General features: G+C 50.2%; 2 protein-coding genes across 2 annotated transcripts in view; one reads left to right on the top strand and one right to left on the bottom strand.

Moving 5' to 3' along the window:
- The window catches only part of LOC128714586 (uncharacterized), a 30,363-nt gene extending 18,136 nt beyond the window's left edge, over positions 1-12,227 (top strand). Inside the window, exons 3-7 of the mRNA XM_053809459.1 lie at positions 8,625-10,484; positions 10,567-11,413; positions 11,489-11,651; positions 11,730-11,934; positions 11,992-12,227. Of these exons, the coding sequence (XP_053665434.1) occupies positions 8,625-10,484; positions 10,567-11,413; positions 11,489-11,651; positions 11,730-11,934; positions 11,992-12,227 (3,311 nt within the window). The remainder of the gene's footprint in view (positions 1-8,624; positions 10,485-10,566; positions 11,414-11,488; positions 11,652-11,729; positions 11,935-11,991) is intronic.
- Positions 12,228-12,840: 613 nt separating this feature from the next.
- LOC128713238 (probable serine/threonine-protein kinase roco5) lies at positions 12,841-14,139 on the bottom strand. Its single transcript, XM_053808098.1, has one exon. It carries the CDS (start codon positions 14,137-14,139, stop codon positions 12,841-12,843), a length of 1,299 nt encoding a protein of 432 aa, XP_053664073.1.
- Between the last annotated feature and the right edge of the window lie 914 nt (positions 14,140-15,053).

Genomic DNA, 15,053 nt, shown 5'->3' with positions numbered 1-15,053 from the left:
GTAAACATAACAATATGCTGATAAGGGGCGGCATTTCCGTGGCTGCATTTGACATTGATAGTTGACCTGATGAGTGACTAACGCAGAGCTATTCACAGTGGAGAGAATCCGCTAGTTCCTGGACGTCCTTTCAGTGCTTTGTGTCCGTTCGCTTGGCAAAAGCTGCGTTGTGTAAAATGGTGGTGTTAAGGCTACTGGTTTTGGCAAGTCTTTATGTGTCACTCAGCAACGGCTACGAGTACGAATGTGCCGAGCGCGCATCCGATGGATATTGTGTGGTGGTCAACGTTACTGTACCCTACGAGCAAGCAATCTATCCACAGAACGAAACGTCGATTTGGATTCGCAATAGCACGATTCCGGTATTTAATCGCACACTGTTCGCACCGCTCGCTGGTGCAGAATACCTCATGATACATCGGCTCCAGATCGAGCAGCTCCGACTGGACGGTTGTGACTCGCTGCAAGTGCTGTTTGCCTCGTATAACGCGATAGAACGGGTCAGTGCGGTGGAGGGACTGCCTCTGCGACAGCTCCACCTCTACCACAATCAACTCACCGACGTGAGCGCATTGCGTACACTCACCGATATCGAGCAGCTTTATCTGCACGACAATCTGCTCGAGTCGCTACGGCTCGATACGTTCGTGCTGATGCGAGAGCTTAAAATACTCACCCTGCAGCGCAATCGGTTGCGCACGGTCGTGGCAGGAACCGCGAATAAGCCGCTGGTGTTGCCTCGGCTCGAGCAGCTGTTCCTGCAGTTCAATCAGCTGCCCCATCTCGACACCGCGCTGTGGCGTATGGAGCGTCTCCGTGTGCTCGATTTGAGTCACAACCAGCTCGCCTACCTTCTTACCTTTCTCGAGGAACTGCCCGCACTGCGTACACTGGGGCTTCACCACAATCCGTGGCATTGTGGCTGGCTGTATGGGATGCTGGAACGGTTGGGAGCTCGCGAATTCGCGGACGGCGATGATGGTGCGATTGGGTTCGACGAAGAAGCGTCCTGTCCTCCGGGGTTCCGACTGGATGATCGTATCTGCTGCAGTGAAAACGCCACGACACCCGATCCAGTTCTGTTGCTCGTCAGTCGTACCGGTATCGTCGACGAGCTTCAGCAGCAGATCCGTGGTGCAAAGCGACGAATCGAAACACTCGAAGAAGCGCAACGCAAGCAGACCCATCAGTTCGGCGAGCTGGCTGAAAGATTTGCTACGATAGAGCAGCTTTGCGGACAACGAACCAACGAGGCTAACTGATTCTCTCTCGAGAGGGTGTATTGAATGGTATTTTTGGAAAAAAAATACTAGCAAAAATACAAAGAAACAAAAAAAAAAACACACAACAAACCGAAGTTTCGTTAATTGTTGCTTCTGCAATGAGTAGTGCAACATCTTTATTCATCCACGATATGCAAGGATATAATCACGATTTCGTAATGCCCGAAGTTGATTATACACTTCCTCAGATTTTGGGTTGAGTGTTTCCTCGATTATCTGATTAGTCTTGTGCACAAACGATTGTACTACCTTGGTCCTTTCGGCAAGGGATGGCTGCGAGTGTTTTAGCTCTCGTACTCCGTACACCAGATGCTCGATCTGCACGTCGTACTCGCGTATGCGTCGATCGCGTTCACTAATCTTGTACACGTAGTCCTGTATGCGGCGTCGCAGTAGCTCAATCTTATCCCGGATGCGCTCAATGTTGCCACCGATCGTCTGCTGATGTACCGCGTCCAACGTTGGTTTGGGGCGTATCGCCCGTTCATGCAGCTCGTCGATCGACTGGGCCAGGTCGTTTACCGTGCGCTCGATTTTGTCTTGCAGCCGTTCGAGATGAGCGCTTTCGTTGGCTAACGAGTGCTGTAGGCCCAACACCTCACTCTTGATGACGTCCTGCTCTAGCGCTACAGGCCCCACCAGTTTGCTACGCAGCTCGCGAGCCTGGTCGACAATGAGATTGAGATCATTGTCTTGTACCTGTTCATAGGCAAACTGGACCAGCTCGTATCGTCGCCGCAGCTCGTTTAACTGTGCCCATTGGCTTTCGAATGGATCCTGCGCGAGTTCTTGCTCGAAGGCATGATCGTAACAGCAAATTCCTTTCAGAACTTTCATCTTTTCCCGCTCGCATCGGTCGACCGAGTCCTGAGCTAGCGTCAAAATGCCCCGCTCACGCAACACTAGTTGTGCCTCGCTAAGCCATTCGCAGTTCCAATCATTGCCAGCGTAGGACACGTTCAGCAGGGCGCCAAACTGACGCAACTGTCTAGGTTCATCCAACACCATGTAGAGATCGTTGTTGGATAAATCCAGCGATACCAGCGAAGGCATCTCCCATCCACTAATGTTGACCGTTACGAGACTATTTGATGCGAAAGACAAATGCTTCAACTTCAATAGCTGCACATCCTGAACGGGTCGGTTTGGTACACGGGCAGTAGATTCGACTGCGATCAACCCGTTGCGGGCAAGGGACAGGCTTTGGAGATGTTCTAGTTCGGCAAATGAATCTAGCGTTAGCTGCTCCAACCGATTCCCGTCCAACGACAGGAGCTTTAGTTCGTTAAACCATCTGCCAAAGGAGGGCACTTTGCTCAGCTGGTTATCGTCTAAGCGAAGTGATCGCAGCCGATGGTGCTCGGTTGCAAACACCACCTCGCGAATGGAGTTGTTTCTGGCAGATATCTGTTCTACGTTACTATTTAGGTAGAACAAACGAATGCCCAACGCGTCTACCCGAAGGTCTTGAACTCTCGGGAACTTGAGAGCAAGATCTCGCGTGAAATCCGGCACGTAGCCATCCACGATCGACAGTGCCACGTAACGCACGTCATCCGGGAAGCTGGCGTTGGCAATATCTGCTGCAGAGACTAAGTTTACGCCTCTCACTAAACATGTGGACACTATTAGTGGTGTGTTTGGATCACATTTGTACTTCGACACTGACTGAGCATCCGCCGTGAATGCAGACAAAACAACCAGAACTAAAACGCTGCTAAGCGTGGAGGTAACTATCACCATCTTTCAATCGGAATCGTTTCGCTCCGCTACGTACCGCTATCGATCGTGTACTAAAGTTTACCGAGCGATCGTATCTGTACCAGCATCGGTGCAGTTCGGTTTTTCTCAAACTGATAAGAGAGTTGTTTGTCAAAAAGATTAGAAAGTGAAGTTATTAAAAATTGATCTTTGTTTGCATTAGTTTGCATCAGCCGCATGTGCAATGCTGATACTGCATAATGCGTGGTTTATTGATTTTGTTTTCTTTTACCAAACGTTTTTAATCAATGTTGTTTAACTTTCTCGTTGATATGGTCACGTAGCATGGCCAGCATTGAGGTGAGCTCCTTTAGCTTGTACTCACCACGCTTCACGGCAATGCGGAACTCGTGCTTGGCCAGTGTTGTCATGTATGAGAATTGAGACTTATTGTGCAGTAACGTTTGCAATGTTACCTCATTCTGCACAACCTTCTCTTCCAGTTTCCTTAGCGTTAGTTCCAATCTGTCCATACTTTCTTGGGAACATGTACATTCACATGTTGCCTTCTCATCTGCTTTTTCGAGGTTTTCGGCTGCTGCTGGGAGCTCTACGGGCTCCGCATCTCCTTTTTTTGAGGGCTTCTCGGTGACTTCATCGAGGGTATTTCGCTTAGAATATGCTTCCTGGAGCTCACTTATCTTACTTTCAAACTGCTCGATCTTCTGTCTAATCACGTTGTTGAATTGGGTCTCCGCTTCTGCATACCGTTGCTCCAGCTGGGTGAACTTATCCAATTCGTCTGATAACGTTGTCTCAGAAGGCTGTTGCTCGTATGTGCAACAGATCGTACCGTTACGGATGGGACTGCAATCTTGGTCGCCATCCTTAACAGTTACACCGTTGGTATCAAGCGCTTCTAGCGCCGCATCTAACTCATCACATTGCCAGCGATTTCCGGCGAGCGAAATGTCGGAAAGCGTTTCGATATTCTCGAGTCCCCGTACGTTCGTCAGGTTGTTGAAGGACAGCTCGAGCTTCGTCAATGCGGGCAGTGACCACGTATGCAAATCCAGCTCGATGAGCGTATTATTCTGTAACCCGATAAAGTCTAGCGCCGGGAATTGAAGTTCACCGATCGTGGTGGTAATAGTATTCAGCCGATTGTAGGCCAGATTGAGCGTTTTTAGTTTGGCCATTTTCGCAAAGCACCCCATGTCCAGCTTACTCAAAAAGTTTCGCTCCAGGCGCAACTCCTTGAGAGCAACGAACTCACAGATACCCTCCACGCTTTCCAGCTGATTGTCGTTCAGTCGCACGGTCTCCACTTGGTAAGGTCCACCATCGGCAGGGTGCTCCTCCACATGTAGCCTGTTGATGCTGTTGTGTTCCGCGTTCACTTCCACGAAGGTGGTCGCAAAACACAGCTCCTTCAATCCAACCCTTGCGACCATTACCTTGGAGAACTTGGACAAATTTTTACAATGCTTCGGAAGCAGCGCCTCAATTCTGCTCGCTTTGAAATTTAACGTTTTTTTGTCGCCCACGTTTTCCAGCCTAAAGTCCACATCGGGATGTTCTAGCTTCACATTGTTTACAACGCAAATCGCTGGCAGCTTGGGGGCACATGAATATACCACAGCGTTACTTACATCAACCTCGCCGAGAGCTGGTCGAGCAGTGTAAGCCAGAAAGCTGGAATGTACAAAAACACAATGATTTGATCTTAGGTCGTTAGTTAACTAAGTGCAACGGTCGCTGCTGCTCTACCTACCCTAGGATTGCGTAGCGGAACAGCATAATGTGCAACCGATGCCGTACAGTCCGTTTTCGCCGAACGATTGAAGTGCAATGGTGATGATTCGGTTCTGCTTTGCGATTCGTGGTATCAGCAAATGATCTATCCTGCACCAAACAACCCGACCCATGGTTGCCCGTCTTATCAGGTCAATTTAACGCGATCACTTATCTGCCAACGTTGCCAACTATAAGCGCGCGATCGTGCCCTTTCTTTATTCAATGATCGCTTGCTTCTCGAACCTATAAGTAATACCCCGTGCTGCGCAAGTGCTGCAAGGGTTCTATCGTGACGATGGCGGTTCATTCTGCACTGTAAGTAAAAGCATCTGAGAAAGCACTCCAAGGTTCTGGCTATAGCTTACGTAGAACAATGTTTCGCTCTAGATCGTTAAACTTCATCGTTGTTTGCCTGTTATCGCCGGTTTTGGCTGGACTGTTCGACGAGTACAGCTGCTCTGCTCGGTCGGAAGTGTGCAGGCTGAAGGACGTAGTTTTGGAGAGTGATCGCGATGTTGAGCTATCGACCTTCCGCGACATTCGCGATCCGCTTGTCATTGAATCGGGATCAATTCCAAAGTTTTCCCAAGCGTTGTACCGAAAATTACCTTCAGTTTTAGACCTAACCGTTGATAGGCTTGGAATAGTGCAGTTGTTCATACGTCCTGGTCTCATGCACCTTTCAGCCGTGGGAAATGCCATAGAAAAGGTACTGCTGGATGACACGGACGAAAGTGTGCGAGAGTATAGCATGCTCGAGCTGCATCTGTCGCAGAACCAGTTGACGCAGTTACCACCACTCGATCGCTTCGTCCGATTGATTAATCTGGCATTGGACAACAACCAGCTCTCATCGATCGATATGGCTGCGTTTTCGAAGTTAACCAAACTGCGAGTACTTTCGCTGGCACACAATCGACTGCTAACGGTGACATTTTCGGCCGAATCACCGCTCCAGTTAATCAAGCTACGGCGGCTCTCGTTCGCGGAGAATCAGCTCGCCACGATAAACATCAGCTACTGGGAGTTTGATTCATTGGACAATCTCAACGTCACCGGTAACAGTTTGACTCGGATCGAGGGAAGTTTAACGCAGTTTCCGGTTCTTAAGCGGCTGGCACTCGCACGCAATCGGTGGTACTGCGAGTGGCTTATGCTGCTATACGCCTACCTAGAAACACCATCCGGATTGCAGCTGGATGCGGACGAACCGGACAGATGTCGGGACGAAAACATGATCACTTCGCAACACCACTGCTGCAATCCTGCTGGTGCCGATGGTTCCGGATTGATCGATGTGTTCGGAGACAAATGGGACGAGCTGACACGGCTTGCCCAATTACTCGACAAGATCAATGCAACGATTGCGAGTGGATCGGCCTCTGTGAACCGCGTGCTCAGCGTACAGCATGAAGCACTATTGAGTCGCGTCGCAAAACTCTCGGACGAGCAGGCCGAGCAGACTGGACATTTGAGGGAGCTTAGACGAGGAATAGAACTCCAACAGGATAAGCTCGGCAAGCTGGAAACAGATCTGCAGGACAAGGTGGATCGGTTGAGTGCCGAGGTAAACGCTCGCTGGAACCTGACAGATGCTGGAAGCGATGAGCTGTTTAACGCTTCCACAGCAGCAACGGCGACGGCCGCAACAAACTGGCCAGCAGTAGCGTCGCAAAATGAGAAAAACCTACGTCAACTGCATCAACTGCTCGTAACGACAAGCAAACAGTTTAACACTTATTCCAGCAAAACGTTCGAACAGGAAACCTTGCTTAAGGCACAGTTGGGAAGGATAAGCACCGTGCAGCAAGAGCTGGATGAAGTGCGCTGGAATGAGAAACAGGTGCTACAGCAGTTGGAGGAAATAGAGGATAAGACTAGTATCATTCTAAAATTTTTAACAGATGTCCGCAAAGGTTGCATAGAAGAATCGGAACAAGACGAAACTTTTTAATAAAACGTTTCTAACTTTCGTCTTACTCTACGGTGTGTTTACTAGAAGACGGAAAGAAAACAATGTGAAGCAAAATAGTCGTTAATTTACAGCAATTATTGATTTATTTTTCGAGGCATGCGCTCCCCCTTTTCAACTGACAGATCCTGACAGTCCTTTCTCCCGTGCTTCTAAGCTAATCTTTTCGACATTTGCCTGCACCCACAAACTATCTGCGTCGTTCGCCTGACGCAGCAGTTTGGTCTTCATGTATAGCATGAAGTGGACCAATTGTTTACGCTGTTGGTCGATGTTTCTGGCCAGCTCTACATTAGACATTTGCTGCGCCGATTTCGTTTCCACTTCCTGGACCTTCTGCAGTAGCTTTGTCGCTTGAAGCTTTCCACGTTCCCGGTCGTTCTCTTGGTCAGCCAAGAAGGACATCAGTTTGTCCACGCGGGTTTCAAGCGCTTCGTTCAGTTCGTTCAGTTTATCGCTGCGGTATTGGATGAACGCATCGTGTCGACCATTCACCTGACGAATGATGTCACGTAGCTGGTTGAGCTCTGGTAGGAAGACTTGTTCATCCTCCTGCTCGGCCATGGGCGCAAAGCTGCAGCAAATGCCCAACACTTTCTCAATCGAGCAGTCGGTGTCGGTGTCGAGCACAACAGCACCGTCGTTGTCGTACAGTGACCTTTTGACCGTAACGTTGGTAAGCGCATGCTGAAGCCAACCGCAACTCCACCTATTTCCTGCCAACTTCAACTCCACCAGGTCGTAGAACTGATCAAACGCGTCCATTCCCGTAAGCTCCACCAGGCTGTTATTGTGCAGCTGAAGTTTCCGCAGCGCAGGAAGTTGCCATTTGTTCATCTCAACCGACTTCAGCCTGTTATGGCCGAGGAAGAGTGCTTCCAGCTTGCTAAGCACGAGCACACTGGTTGGTGGTACAATCTCCACCAAGCCGTTGGCGGACGCTGACAGCACGCGAAGATTTTGCATGTTGGCAAACAGATTCACACTCAGCTGGTTCAGCTGATTGCCGTCCAGGTAGAGTTGCTCTAGCTGATCGAAGCGCACCAACAGGGATACGTTTGTGAGCAAATTTGTGCGCACGTCGAGCAACTTTAGCGCGAAGCCACTCGACGAACTGGTTAGAAGCGTGCTCAGTTGATTATCACGCAGGTGCAGTTCCTCAAACTCGGGAGTAATGAAAACGCTTTTCAGACCCAGCCGTTCCATCTCCAGGTTGCGTACCGGGTGTAGCGTAAGGGCCTGTTCCCTAGTGAGGTTGCTTAAAGTGCCCTCCGATATTCGTAAAGTGGTGCGTTTGGATAAATCAGGAAACGCTATCGTTGTTTTTACACCATCCGTAGGTGGCAGCGATTTTATCACGCAAGTAAGACCTTTCGGTCTTGTGCATTCTACTGGCACGGCACTTGTGGACCCAGCTGCACTGCGAAGAAACAGTCCAACCCTAAACACACAAAATAGGATTACAAAGATTGCACGCGCATATCGCTACAACGATACGGATTTCGTTACTTACAGCAAAAACTGTACGCTGTGCTTCATGTTGGAACCGAATTGTTGAGTCTTTTTTCCCCGCTCCGGCAAAACTGTCATTTGACGTTATTGAAATGACACTGAATCAATTGCGATCGGAGTTCGCAGCTCGCTCGCGAATGGCAAAGGTGTCGTATCAACAATCGGGCGATTATCATCTCGGATGTTTTGTTTTCTTTTAAGCGCTAACCTACTATTTAATCTGTTTGCATAACTGTTTGCTCGCCGAGGTTACGCCCGGTTACTTAAACTTTGTTGCTCTTTGTTACTTTGTTGCTCTGATGAGTAATGTGCCGATCATTGCCAGTGCTTAATCTGTTCTTTTCTCTTCTCTCTTCCAGACGATTCCGATCATCACTACGAATCGCTATACTCGATTGGCTCGAATGAAGATCGACAACAGCTCGTTTCTAGCTACAGTACGTCACAAGCGGACCGATCGGTGTTGCCGAGCGCTGCGGGATGTAACTTCCATCAACACAGGGCCGGTGATTCAACCGCAGCCATACTTCTGCCCAATGATGACGAGTTCGATTCGTTCGACAGTGATGACACGGAGGAAGACTACGAAGACGAAGACGAGGAGCGTAACCGGGCCCGGACAGACAGCGGGGTAGATATACGGAATGCAAAGCTGCCCGATCCGCCACCCTCCAACAGCCAGGTGTACGTGCTGGTGCAGAAGATCAAGAATCTCGGCACACTGTCCGAGATAGCGAAAAGCTTCCACAAGCTGTCGAAGAAAAAACCAACCAAAGGCAGTAGTACGGGCGCGACGTACGAGAATGCTGCCACCGTCCTATCCTCGAAGCCCCCCGGCAGCAAAGGTACCAAAAAATCGTCCTCCAAAACGTTCATCAAGCTCCCGCTCCCTTTAGTCGGCGGTGGTGGTGGTGTGCCGAAACCACCGCCAGAGGATTACGAGCATGCTCCGTTCGCGGGTACGCATCCGGCGCAGCCTGGTTCATGCTTGCTGCTAGCTTCTTCACAATCTTCATCTTCAGTCTCCGCGTCTAACCCTCCGCTTGCGGCCATGTCTAGTCCCGTCCCGGAGCAATCGCACGGGCCTCCATCCACCGGGGTACGCAGCACGAGTGAATCCAGCAACGTGAGCAGTAATATGCCGGGACCACACCAGAGTGCGCTGGCCGATTCGGTGGCACGCAAAAAGTCCAAGAGTACCAAATCGCTGCGCTCGAAGTTGCGCAAAAGTCTCGTGTCTGACTCGACGAGCCTCAATATCGGCAGCTCGTTCAATGGATCGCGGAGCACATTTTACGTGACGTCCGCGGACGTTGATTCGGGAATATTCAACGGTTCCGAGGGATGCCTTAATCCACCGACCAGTGTGTCTCAATCGGAGATGGGACCATCGAAACCGTTGGAAGACAATCGGCGAAAATCGATAGCCTCTGCCATCGGTACCACGAGCCACCATCGACCATCGATTCCGCCCCCTCCGCCACCGGCCGAAGCAAGCAAAAGGACGAATGTGACATCCTCGCTATCTCCACTATTGACGGCCAACAAGTCATCAAGTAAGAAGCTGGGTGCCACCTCATGGTACGCAGAGTGTGGCGTCTTTAAACAGCCCCACTCGTTCGGTACCGGCAGCGATCAGTCGCTGAGTGGTGGCAAACCGAGTAGCATCAGTCCTCGGAGCTCGATACCACCCAAAACCGGAGATGGTGGTGCTGCCGACCGGACACTGACAAACAATGGCCATACAACTTCGTCGTGGTATGCGGACATCTACCAAACCAGCGGAGCCTCGGTGGCCAGTTCGAGCGAAAGCTCCGGTGTTTCAACCGGTGGAGAAGGTGGACCGGGTGACGATCACTCCCACAGCATGTTCGTCAATGAACCACTGTACCAGATCTATAACGCTGCCAAGCTGGAATCGATCACACGTGATATCGATGCGGAGATTAATGGCCGCACGGAGGCGGAGCTGTACGATGATGGGTACGAGAAGATAGCGGAGCGCAACCGTCGGCGCACTGCGGCGGAAGGAGGTGATGAAGGTGGTTCGACAAGCTCGGGTAGCTCTTCCACCGAGGGAGACGATCGTAGCGACGAGTCTTCCGTGCACCTACGTAAACCATCGCGCCCAACCGCACTGGAACTGATCGAGCCTCACATCGGTAAGCTGCGCACCCTTTGGTGCGAGGTTCCGGAGGTTCGAAACTCAGAAATACTAGGTAAGTAGGATGACAGAACGCAAAACCCATCTTTTGTTTACCGCAAATTGCTCAAATCGTTCCAATGTTTGCTCGTTCTTAGCCACCTTAACACCAACGGAGAAACGCCTGCAGGAGGCCAAGTTCGAGATACTAACCTCCGAAGCATCCTATCTGAAATCGCTCAATCTACTTCGAACGCACTTTGTCAATCATCCGGCATTCCGGGACACTCGCATACTGAGCTCCTCGGAACGGAAAACACTCTTCTCCTCGATCATTCCGGTGCAGGAGTGTTCGGATCGGTTGCTGTGCGATCTGGAGAACTGCTGGCAGGATAATATTATGCTGCTTGGGCTGAGCCACAGCATCTACAAGCATGCCGAGAAGCACTTCCACGTGTACGTGACGTACTGCGAGCACCAGGCAAAGATCGACCGAACGCTGAAGGCGCTGCGGGCGAACAAGCCCGAATTCGCTCGAACGCTTACCGCGCTCGAGGCAGACCCGGTGTGCTGTAGCCTAAGTTTGTCCTCCTTTCTGATGTTACCGATGCAGCGAATTACACGCATGCGCTTGTTGCTGGATGCGGTTCTGCAGCGTTGCCATCCGGAGGATGACGACGAGTTCGGCAGCTGGGAAAGCACCTTCGTGTTGATTAACCGTATCCTGACGCAGTGTAACGATGCGGCACACCGGAGCGAACAGCTGTACGAGATGGAGCTGCTATCGCGTCAGATTGAGTTCCCGACCAATGTCCGCCCGTTGGCAATTGTGCCGTGCGGCATTGGTGCTGCCACCATGCACCGTAAGCTGGAGAAACGGGGAGAACTCGTACATCTGCTGTGGCGCGGTGACGATGCGAAGCTTACCTTTGGAAAGAAAATGTCCAAGAGCAATGTGTACGCGTTCCTCTTCACCGATTTGCTGGTGTTGACCAAAAAGAAAAGGTATGGAGTTTTTGTTTTGGTTGGCTCGATTCGTTCATTTCCTAATATTCCACCATTGCTCATCTTCCGTAACAGCGATGACAGCTATCTTGTGATCGATTACTGTCAACGGGCATTATTGACCGTCAGCTCGGGTGACATAGTGCCCGGTTTGCCTGCGAAGGAGATGCAAACGATCGGTAAAAATCTCATCATTATGACACTGTTGGAGAACCATGAGGGCAAGACGATAGAAATGGTAAGCGTAAACCACGCGCACGCCCTAAGTGAATCAGTCAAACACTAACCTTTCTCGTATCGCCATTATCCCCGTTAGTTTCTTAGCTGCCCGTCCGAAACAGAGCGCGAACGGTGGCTAATGGTGACGGAACCGCCGGCATCGGAAAACCCGGACGAAAAGATCTACGAACAGTGGGATTGTCCGCAGGTGATAGCAGTCCATCCCTACCAAGCTCTGCAACCGGACGAACTCGATCTCGACATTAAGGACGTGGTGAACGTGCATCGAAAGATGGCTGATGGTAAGCCGAATCGAAAGCCGGCATTGTGCAATTTGACTAACTTGCCCATTATTTTAGGTTGGTACGAAGGCGAACGCATCCGCGACGGTGCGGTCGGTTGGTTCCCGAGCAATTACACAAAGGAGATCCCGTCGGCACACATACGGGCGAAGCACATCAAGCAACGCCACCTGCTGCTAACGTACACCTCCAAGTACATCGACACTGCCACTAAAGCCCATCAGCATCTTCATCATCATCAGCAGCAGCAGCAGCAGTTGCAGCACCACTATCACCAGCACGTCAAAAAGTGATCCCGTTGCTGCCGTACTTAGGGTAGAGCGTCTAGGCTGTATAGATTTGTTGCCGTTGCGCATGTTTTGTACCGGCCAACACGGTTACACCAGCAATAGCAGATAGGGTAGATATAGCGTAGATCCATAAAGAATATCATTAGTGTACGTTGTACATTTGTAGAAGTATCTGTTGCATGCCACATTCTGTTCTATCTAATCGTTATTGAATTTAATGTGAAATAAAATGTTACTGAATTTAATCGTTCGCCAGTGCGTTGCAATCATATGAAACAAAGGATGTGGTTACCGATCGCTGTGCAGAGTGTGAATCTGCGCCTCGTGCCGACCTGGGAGCCTCGCTGCCGAACAGCCGAACATTGATGCGACTCGTAAATGGTTATTATCGAATGAGAAAAGAGTACATTAATTACGCGTTAAATGGACAGTTATCGTAATACTGAAGCTTAAAACTACCGGGTGCTTTCGGATGATGTGCGAGGCAGGGAAACTACGGCGTAAACTATCTTAAAAGTTACACAATAATCCGTACAAGCTTAGTATAATTATTAAATTTGATACGATCACAAATACGTTACATGAATTGTTCGATAGTTGCATCAATAACCTAACGCTACGGGTTTGTCATTTCGCTTTCATTTCGCTCAAAGGGACACCTGACGCATCCGACGTATGGTACGGTGACGCAACGGTAACCCTTGTCCATTTGCGTCGGCCCTTGGTGTGCCACGCTCATCTCAAACTTGCGGTCCCGAATATGTGCCACGTTGCGTTGTATCCACGTACAGTCCACATTCGGACAGTAGCAATCCACCTTGGTTAGTTGCGGGAACCGCTCCAGCAAGTCGTCCGGTATCGTTACCAACGGGTTGTTCAAGACGCGCAGCTTCACTAGCGACGGTAGCTGCCACCCACGCAGATCGAGTGATTCGATTCGATTGTTTCGCAGGTCCAACGATGTTAACGATGGTAACTCCATCGCGGTACCGTTCCTCCCGTCGTCAACGCTGAAGCTTTTGAGCGCGTTGGTGGACAACATTAGCGTTGTTAAATTCGGTTGTTTTGTCAATTCGATCACATTGAGTGACGCCAGCTGGTTATCGTTCAGATTGAGCACCTGTATGCTGGTAATGGCTTCACCAAACGCTGGGAAAGTGCTCAATTTGTTGTCCGATGCGTACACGTACAGCAGCGAACTACAGTCGCATCCCGAAAGGTCCAGTTCGATGAGCACGTTCAGCTGTACATCAAGCAGTTCCAATGCCTGAAGAAAAACGCTGCCTCCCAGCGTGACTAACTTGTTTCTTGGCAGACGCAGGACCTTTAGCAGGGGAAATGCTTGTAACACGCTCAGATTGAAGTGTTCGAATAGGTTGGAGCTCAAATCGAGCATTCTAAGTGCGGCCTTCGGTTCCGTTGCCGTGCTAGATTCGCCTGGCTGCAGTGTAACTTCCGTTAGCTGATTAGCTTCCAAGCTGAATGTGGTGAGATTGCGAAACGGTAGCAACTCGGCCAGATTGAACGTGCCGTTAAACCGGCAGATCACAAATTTCAGAACGCTCAGCGCTCTCAAGTTGTACAGTGATTTTGTCAACCGGTTCAGGGGACAGTGCCCCACAATGAGCTGTTGCAGTTGCGTGTTCGGGTGTAGCACAAGCTTTTCCAATTTGGGCGCTTCCAGGATAGATAGCGTTTCCAGCGGATTATCCGAGGTCACTACCAGCCGTCTGGAGTCGCTGTGCCATACGTGCATGTTCGTTTTATTGTCCATCACCTGGGCAAAGAACCGCTGGTTCATGGGCCCAGACACACTTAACAGGACGGTTGTAATGTCGAGATGGTCTATCGACCCACAGTTACCGGGGCGCACACACAGTAGCGCGAGCACTAGCAGCTTCACCACATTTCCCATGTTGTCCTGCACCTCGCCAAAACATTGGCACAATATGCAACCGACTACGGCCACGGGCTTCCTTTTATTCGCTAATGATTACCAATTGAAACACAGAAATTAACACCTCCATGACTGCCCCTACTTATGGTATGCCACATCCTGTACACACTGCAGACAGCATCGGCCTGCCCGTGGTCACTTAAAATCTCGTTTACCTTTGCTGATGTTGATGACACATGTTGCGAGTGTTCTACAATGAACACGTCGTTGAAACAACACGTCGATCGTAATGTGGCAGGTGGAGTGTATTGTCAATTCCTAACGCTTAATTTCCAGTAATATAGGTCTCTTTTTTCCTTTATTTTATACTTTATCACAACAAGTTCATCACCGCCGTTTTTTTGTGGAAAAGTTTTGCTGGATCCCGACGGCAAAATCTCCACCAACTACAGATGATCTCGACAGACCATCGGATCGGCAGGAATTGATTTTGCGTCTTTGCTTCGAAGCATCATACGAAATATGAAAGTGCACGGGCAATGAAAACAGACACCGAACGCCGAGCAAAACTACATCGAAAGGCGGAGTTGTCGTCGTCCTGAACGACCCTCACAACAAGCACACGACTCATGACGACGGGAATCGGGTCTGTCAGTGAGGGAAAATCGTGGGAAATCAAATAGAGGCTCGGTTCACACACGAGACCGGCACGCGTACCAGCGTGCACCCCTAAAGTGTGATCGGGGATGGGCCACCGAAGACCGAAATGAAACAACCTCAATGTGTGTGCATCCCTCACGCACCAAAGCGGAATGGGACGCGCGGTCGGAATAGGACTAGGGTGTTGGACCTGGAACGATGCTTGCAGGACAAGCGGGAATAGAAGTAGAGGGAAACGAACTGCCGCCACTAGTGACGAATCCGCTGGCCGA

Source organism: Anopheles marshallii, chromosome 3 (genome assembly GCF_943734725.1).
Source record: "Anopheles marshallii chromosome 3, idAnoMarsDA_429_01, whole genome shotgun sequence".
Classification (NCBI taxonomy): Eukaryota; Metazoa; Arthropoda; class Insecta; order Diptera; family Culicidae; genus Anopheles; species Anopheles marshallii.
Note: the sequence above shows the minus strand (reverse complement) of the source record. Positions and strands in the feature narration are given on the sequence as shown.